Source organism: Anser brachyrhynchus, assembly GCF_964034855.1.
Source record: "Anser brachyrhynchus genome assembly, contig: SCAFFOLD_515, whole genome shotgun sequence".
NCBI lineage: Eukaryota > Metazoa > Chordata > Aves > Anseriformes > Anatidae > Anser > Anser brachyrhynchus.
This window is the reverse complement of record NW_027663946.1, coordinates 1-7,500: the sequence shown is the minus strand read 5'-3', so window position 1 is coordinate 7,500 and position 7,500 is coordinate 1. Positions and strand designations below refer to the sequence as shown.

General features: G+C 70.1%; 2 protein-coding genes across 2 annotated transcripts in view; one reads left to right on the top strand and one right to left on the bottom strand.

Annotated features, from left to right (window-relative positions):
• BLOC1S3 (biogenesis of lysosomal organelles complex 1 subunit 3) overlaps window positions 1–1,126 on the top strand; it is a 2,434-nt gene extending 1,308 nt beyond the window's left edge. Inside the window, 1 exon segment of the mRNA XM_080608711.1 lies at window positions 1–1,126. This exon segment is cut by the window's left edge and continues 18 nt beyond it. Within this exon segment, the coding sequence (XP_080464837.1) occupies window positions 1–251 (251 nt within the window). The 3' untranslated portion in view covers window positions 252–1,126.
• A 995-nt stretch (window positions 1,127–2,121) lies between these two features.
• On the bottom strand, window positions 2,122–6,370 carry LOC308186588 (uncharacterized protein; the record flags this gene model as incomplete). Its single annotated transcript, XM_080608710.1, has 11 exons — window positions 2,122–2,188; window positions 2,232–2,356; window positions 2,481–2,643; window positions 2,747–2,804; window positions 2,906–2,972; window positions 3,084–3,144; window positions 3,789–3,867; window positions 3,956–4,050; window positions 5,213–5,295; window positions 6,061–6,145; window positions 6,263–6,370. Coding segments are annotated over 11 exons (991 nt in total), but the record flags the coding sequence as incomplete, so codon positions are not given.
• Window positions 6,371–7,500: the final 1,130 nt, after the last annotated feature.

Below are 7,500 nucleotides of genomic sequence, written 5' to 3'. Positions count from 1 at the left end.
ACTGCCTGCGCCTGGCGCGCCGCGACCTGGGCGCCGTCGCCGCCACCCTGGGCACCGTCACCGCCTGCCGCCTGCTGCCCCGGGGGGGCCGGGGGGCGCGGGGGGGGCGGCGGTGGGGAGCGGGGGGACGTCGTGACACCGGGAGGTCGTGGCACCGGGACGATGGCACCGGGACGCGGGGACGTCGTGGCACTGGGACACCGTGGCACTGGACAATGGCACTGGGATGTCGTGACACCGGGACGTCGTGACACCGGGACAATAGCACCGGGACGTCGTGACACCGGGATATCGTGGCACTGGGACAATGGCACTTGGATGTCGTGACACCGGACGTGGGGACAGGGGGACGTCGTGGCACCGGGACATCGTGACACTGGGACAATGGCACTGGGACATCGTGGCACCGGGATATCGTGACACTGGGGCATCATGACACCAGGACAATGGCATTGGGACGTTGTGACACCAGGATATCGTGACACCGGGACAGTGGCACTGGGATGTCGTGACACCGGGACGTGGGGACAGGGGGACGTCATGGCACCGGGACGTCGTGGCACCGGGACGTCATGACACCGGGACAATGGCACTGGGATGTCGTGACACCAGGATATCATGACACCGGGACGTCGTGACACCGGGACGTCGTGACACCGGGATGTCATGACACCGGGACAATGGCACCGGGATGTCATGGCACCGGGACACGGGGACAGGGGGACGTCGTGGCAGTGGGACACTGTGGCACCAGGACAATGGCACTGGGATGTTGTGGCACCGGGATATCGTGACACCGGACAATGGCACTGGGACGTCGTGACACCAGGACATGGGGACAGGGGGACGTCGTGGCACCGGGACGTCATGACACCGGGACAATGGCACTGGGATGTCGTGACACCGGGACGTGGGGACAGGGGGACGTCGTGGCACCGGGACATCGTGACACTGGACAATGGCACTGGGACATCGTGGCACCGGGATATCGTGACACTGGGGCATCATGACACCAGGACAATGGCATTGGGACGTTGTGACACCAGGATATCGTGACACCGGGACAGTGGCACTGGGATGTCGTGACACCGGGACGTGGGGACAGGGGGACGTCATGGCACCGGACGTCGTGGCACCGGGACGTCATGACACCGGGACAATGGCACTGGGATGTCGTGACACCAGGATATCATGACACCGGGACGTCGTGACACCGGGACGTCGTGACACCGGATGTCATGACACCGGGACAATGGCACCGGGATGTCATGGCACCGGGACACGGGGACAGGGGGACGTCGTGGCAGTGGGACACTGTGGCACCAGGACAATGGCACTGGGATGTTGTGGCACCGGGATATCGTGACACCGGGACAATGGCACTGGGACGTCGTGACACCAGGACATGGGGACAGGGGGACGTCGTGGCACCGGGACGTCATGACACCGGGACAATGGCACTGGGATGTCGTGACACCAGGACATGGGGACAGGGGGACGTCATGACACCGGGACAATGGCACTGGGACGTCGTGACACCAGGATATCGTGACACCGGGACAGTGGCACTGGGATGTCACGGTCCCAGGATATGGTGACACTGGGATATCGGGACAATGGCACTGGGACCCTGGGACGTCGTGACACCGGGACGTCGTGACACCGGGACAGTGGCACTGGGACACCGGGACGTCGTGACACCGGGACATCGTCACCGTGGGCACCGTCACCGCCTGCCGACCCCGGGGGGGCCGGGGGACACGGGGACGTCGGCAGCGGGACGTGGGGACACGGGGACGTCGTGACACCGGGAGGCGGTGGCGTTGTCACCGGGGGGGGGGGGCACCTGGCACCGACTGTCCCCGTGCCACCGCCGCGGTGTCACCGTCACCCTGACGCCCCCCCACCCCGTGGTGACATCACCCGGCCCCAAATCCCGCGGTTTTTGCCCCGTTTTGGGGGGGGGGGTGTCTCTGTGAGGTGACGCTGAATAAAGCCCCCGGGGGGGGCGCGGGTGGCACCGCGGGGGGGTGGCCCTTTGTCCCCAAGCTGCGGCCGCGTTGTCACCCGGGTGTCCCCGTCCCCCCCCCCCAGCTGGGGACAGTGACAAGGACACAACGCTCACGCCGTGGGGGGGCCACGCGAGTTTATTGTGACCGCCACCGCTGTCACCCTCCCCCCGGGGACACTGGGGGGGGGGACAGGGAGGGGGACAAGGGGGCTTGTGGCACCCAGGTGAGGGGGGGTCCCGGTGTCCCCAGGGGGTCCCAAATGTCCCCGGGGGGGGGTCCCGGTGTCCCTGGGGGGGGGGTCCCAATGTCCCTTGGGGGGGGGGTCCCAATGTCCCTTGGGGGGGGGTCCCAATGTCCCCAGGGGGTCCCAAATATCCCTGGGGGGGGTCCTGGTGTCCCTGGGGGGGGTCCCGGTGTCCCTGGGGGGGGTCCCGGTGTCCCTGGGGGTTCCCACTGTCCCCAGGGGGGTCCCAAATGTCCCGGGGGGGGTCCCAATGTCCCCGGGGGGGGGTCCCTGTCCCCGAGGGGGGGGTCCCGGTGGGGGGGGCTCATTGCCGGGCGTGCAGCGCCCCCAGGCACTCCTGCAGCGCCTGCAGCCGGGCGTCGATGTCCCACAGCTCGGCCACGTTCTCTGCGGGGGGGGGGAGGGGGGGGGCAGGAGAAAAATGGGTGAGAAAACAACAAAATCGGGGCTGGGGGGGGGCCACAAACCAAGGGGGGGGGGCTGGGCTCACCTTTCTCGCGGCGAGCTCCGGCCCCGCTGCCCGCCGGCTGCTTGCGGCCCCGCGGTGCCTGCAGGAGGGGGGGGGTGGCACTTGTCCCATGCCCCCCCCCATATCCCTGTGCCCCCCCCCCCATGCCCCCCCCCCCCCCCATTTATCCCCCCCCCTCACCTCTCCGGGGCTGTTCCAGGCCGAGGAGCTCAGGGGTCTCCGGCCGCGGGCCCCCCCCTTGCTGCTGCTGGCAGGGGGTGAAGGGGTTAAATTGGGGTGTCCCCCCCCAGGGGGGGTGCTGGGGGGGGGTAGCGGTGCCCCCCCCCAATCCCTGTGCCCCCCCCCCTCCAAAACTTACCCACGGGGCTCGGCCTCGCTGCCCGAGCTCAGCGCCGAGCGGCGGCTCCGGAGACTTTCGGCTGGGGCGGGGGGGGGGGTCACGGGGGGGGGGGCATTGGGTGCCCCCCAAATTATTGGGTGCCCAACCCCCCCTACCCATTGGGTGCCCCCCCAACTTGGGGGGTGCCCCCCCCAACTTGTTGGGTTCCCCCCCCCAGATCAATTGGGTGCCCCCCCCAGCCCCTCTGTGCCCCCCCCAACCCCTCTGTGTGCCCCCCCCCCCCCCCCAAACCCATTGGGTGCCCCCCCCAACCCCTCTGGGTGCCCCCCCAGCCCCATTAGGTGCCCCCCAGCCCCTCCATTACCCCCCCAAACCCATTGGGTGCCCCCCCCCCAACCCCTCTGGGTGCCCCCCCAGCCCCATTAGGTCCCCCCCAGCCCCTCCGTTACCCCCCCCAAACCCATCAGGTGCCCCCCCAGCCCCATTAGGTGCCCCCCCAGACCCATTTGGTGCCCCCCCACCCCCTCCGTCGCCCCCCCCCTCACCCGAGGAGCTGCGCCCGCGGCCCCCCCGGGGCTGCCCCTGCTGGGCGCCGCCGCTCGCCGCTGCCTGCAGGAGGGGAGACGGCGCTGGGGGGGGGGCACAGGGAGGACCCCCCCCATAAAAAAGGGGACACCTTGGGGGGGGGGGCAGCACCCCCAACGCCCCCCCCCCCCCGCTTACTTTTGGAGCTCGACCTCCCGGCGGCGCCGCTCGCGGGCTCGGACGAAGGCCGTGGGGTCGAAACGCGGCGCCCGTGGGCCTGGGGGGGGAAATGGGGGGGTCCGGGGGGGGTCCCGGGTTGGGGGGGGGGTCGTGTCCCCGTGTCCCCCCCCCCCCCGTCCCCATACCTGCCGGCGATGGGGACCGGCGGCGGCCCCGGCTGCTGTCCCGGGAGCCCGAGCGGCGGGGGTCCCGCGGGGGGGGCGCGGGGGGGGTCCTGCGGCTGCGGGAGGGAGGGGGCACCGTGAGGGGGGGGGGGGCACGGAGTTGGGGACGGGGAGAGATGGGGACGGGAATGGGGGCGGGGGGGGGTTGGGGACAGGGATTTGGGGACAGGGACGGGTTGGGGACAGGTTTGGGGACAAGGATGGGGGTTTGGGGACAATAACTGGGTTTTGGGGACAATAACTGGGTTTTGGGGACAGGGACAGGGGTTTGGGGACAGGGACTGGGTTTTGGGGACAACGGCGGGGGTTTGGGGACAATAACTGGGTTTTGGGGACAATAACTGGGTTTTGGGGACAGGGACAGGGGTTTGGGGACAGGGACTGGGTTTTGGGGACAACGGCGGGGGTTTGGGACAATAACTGGGTTTTGGGGACAATAACTGGGTTTTGGGGACAATAACTGGGTTTTGGGGACAGGGACAGGGGTTTGGGGACAGTGACTGGGGTTTGGGACAACGGCGGGGGTTTGGGGACAGGGGTTTGGGGACAAGGATGGGGTTGGGGACAATGAGCGGGTTTTGGGGACAGGGACAGGGGTTGGGGACGGGTTTGGGGACAAGGACAGGATTTGGGGACAGGGCTTGGGGACAGGGTTTGGGGACAGTAATTGGGTTTTGGGGACAGGGACAGGGGTTTGGGGACAGGGACTGGTTTTGGGGACAACAGCGGGGGTTTGGGGACAGGGGTTTGGGGACAATGGCAGGGGTTTGGGGACAGGGACAGGATTTGGGGACAGGGGCTTGGGGACAGGGTTTGGGGGCGATAACTGGGTTTTGGGGACAGGACAGGGGTTGGGGACAGGGATTTGGGGACAAGGACAGGGGTTTAGGGACAGGGGTTGGGGACGAGGACAGGGGGTTGGGGACAGGTTTGGGGACAATGACTGGGGTTTGGGGACAGGGACGGGGCTTGGGGACAATGACAGGGGTTGGGGACAGGGTTGGGGACAATGCCGGGGGGTTGGGGACAATGCTGGGGGTTGGGGACAATGATGGAGGTTTGGGGACAATGCCAGGGGTTTGGGGACAATGATAGAGGTTTGGGGACAATGCCAGGGGTTTGGGGACAATGATAGAGGTTTGGGGACAATGGCAGGGGTTTGGGGACAACGATGGAGGTTTGGGGACAATGGCAGCGTCGGGGCCGTGCCCCCCTCACCCCCTCCGGCACGCCGCCAGCTCGGCCGTCAGCGCCTGGACGCGCGCCCGCAGCGTCCCCAGGGCCTCGCGCGCCTCCCGCAGCTGGGGACAAAGGGGGGGGGTGACGGCGGGTGACACCGGGGTGACACCGGGGTGGCACCAGGGGACACCGAGGGACACCCGGGGAACACCGGGGGACACCAGGGGGACACAGGGGTGACACCGGAGGACACCGAGGGACACCGGGGACACTGGGGTGACACCAGGGGACACTGGGGGGACACCAGGGGATGCTGGCGGACACCAGGGGGACACTGGGTGACACCGGGGTGACACTGGGGGACGCTGGGGGGATGCTGGGGGGACACCGGGGGATGCCAGGGTGACACTGGGGGACACTGGAGTGACACTGGGTGACACTGGGGGAACACTGGGGGACACCGGGGGACACCGGGGGGACACTGGGTGACACTGGGGGACACCAGGTGACACTGGGGTGACACCGGGTGACACCAGGGTGGCACTGGGTGACACTGGGGGAACACTAGGGGACACCGGGGGACACTGGGGTGACACCGGGGCAACACGGGGGTGACACCGGGGGACGCCGGAGTGACACTGGGTGACACCGGGTGATACTGGGGGACACTGGGGGGACACCAGGGGACGCCGGGGTGACACCGGGTGGCATTGGGTGACACCGGGGGGACACCGGGGGACACTGGGGTGATACCGGGGTGACAGGGGGGCGACACAGGGGTGACACTGGGGTGATACTGGGGGACACCAGGGTGACACCGGGGGACACCGGGGGACACTGGGGTGACACTGGGTGACACCGGGGGCCACCGGGGGCCACCCCCTCACCTCCTCCTCCAGCCGCCGCCGCCGGGCCTCGTCCCGCAGCCGCTCGGCCTCCAGCCCCCGCACCTCCGCCCGCGCCCGCCGCAGCCTGGGGGGGGGACACAAGTTTTGGGGGGGGGGGGACACGGCCGTCCCCTGGGCCCGGTGGCACCGCCACACGCCGGGGGGGGGACACACAAAAGGGGGGGGGGGTCCCGGAGCTCACTCGTCCCGCAGGCCCCGCACCAGGCGCCGCAGCGCCGCCGCCTCCGTCTCCGGGGGGGGGTCGGGGTCGGGGGGGCCGGCGGGGGGCAGGGGCAGGGGGTAGTGGATCCTGGGGGGGGGCGGGGGCACGGGGGGGGTCAGGGGGTCCCCGAGGCATCGGGGTGCCCCCCCCCCAAGCCCCCCATTCCCCCATAGTTCACCCTAACCCCCCCCCCCCCGCCCCCCCCCAGGCCCCCCAAACCCCCTCCAGCACCCCCCAACCCCCCCCCCAGGACCCCAATTCTCCCCCAATGCCCCCCCAATTCTCCCCCCAATAACCCCCCCAGGCCCCCCAACCCCCCCCAATCCCCCTTCCCGGACCCCACCCCACCCCCCAAGCCCCCCCCAGTCCCCCCAAATCCCCCCCAAACCCATCCAGCACCCCCCAACCGCCCCCCGCAGGACCCCAATTCTCCCCCAACCCCCCCTCAAAGCCCCCCCAATTCGCCCCCAACCCCCCCCCCGCCCCCAAACCCCCCCCAATCCTCCTGCAGCACCCCGAACCCCCCTTCCCGGACCCCACCCCCCCCCAAGCCCCCCCAAACCCCCCCCCAAACCCATCCAGCACCCCCCAACCGCCCCCCCAGGACCCCAGTTCTCCCCCACCCCCCTCCCCAGCCCCCCCCAAAACCCCTCCAAACCCCCTCCGGCACCCCGCAACCTCCCCCCCACGACCCCAACCCCCCCCCCCCAGCACCCCCAACCCCCCTCCAGGACCCCAATTCCCCCCCAGCCCCCACAAAACCCCCCAATCCTCCTGCAGCACCCCCAGCCCCCCTTCCCGGACCCCAAAACCCCCCCAAAACCCCCCCCAGCCCCCCAAAACCCCCTCAATAACCCCCCAACCCCCCCAATCCTCCTGCAGCACCCCCGAACCCCCCTTCCCGGACCCCTAACCCCCCAATCCCCCCCCCAGCCCCCCAAAACCCCCCCAAACCCCCCCCCAGCCCCCCCCAACCCCCCTTCCTGGACCCAACCCCCCCCAACCCTCCCCCAGACCCCCCCAAACCCCCCCAAAACCCCCTCCAGCCCCTCCAACCCCCCTTCCCGGACCCCAACCCCCCCAAGCCCCCCCCAGCCCCCCCAAACCCCCCAATTCCTCCCCCACCCCCCCCAGCCCCCAAAACCCCCCCAAAACCCCCTCCAGCCCCCCCAACCCCCCTTCCCGGACCCCAAACCCCCCCCAGCCCCCCAAAACCC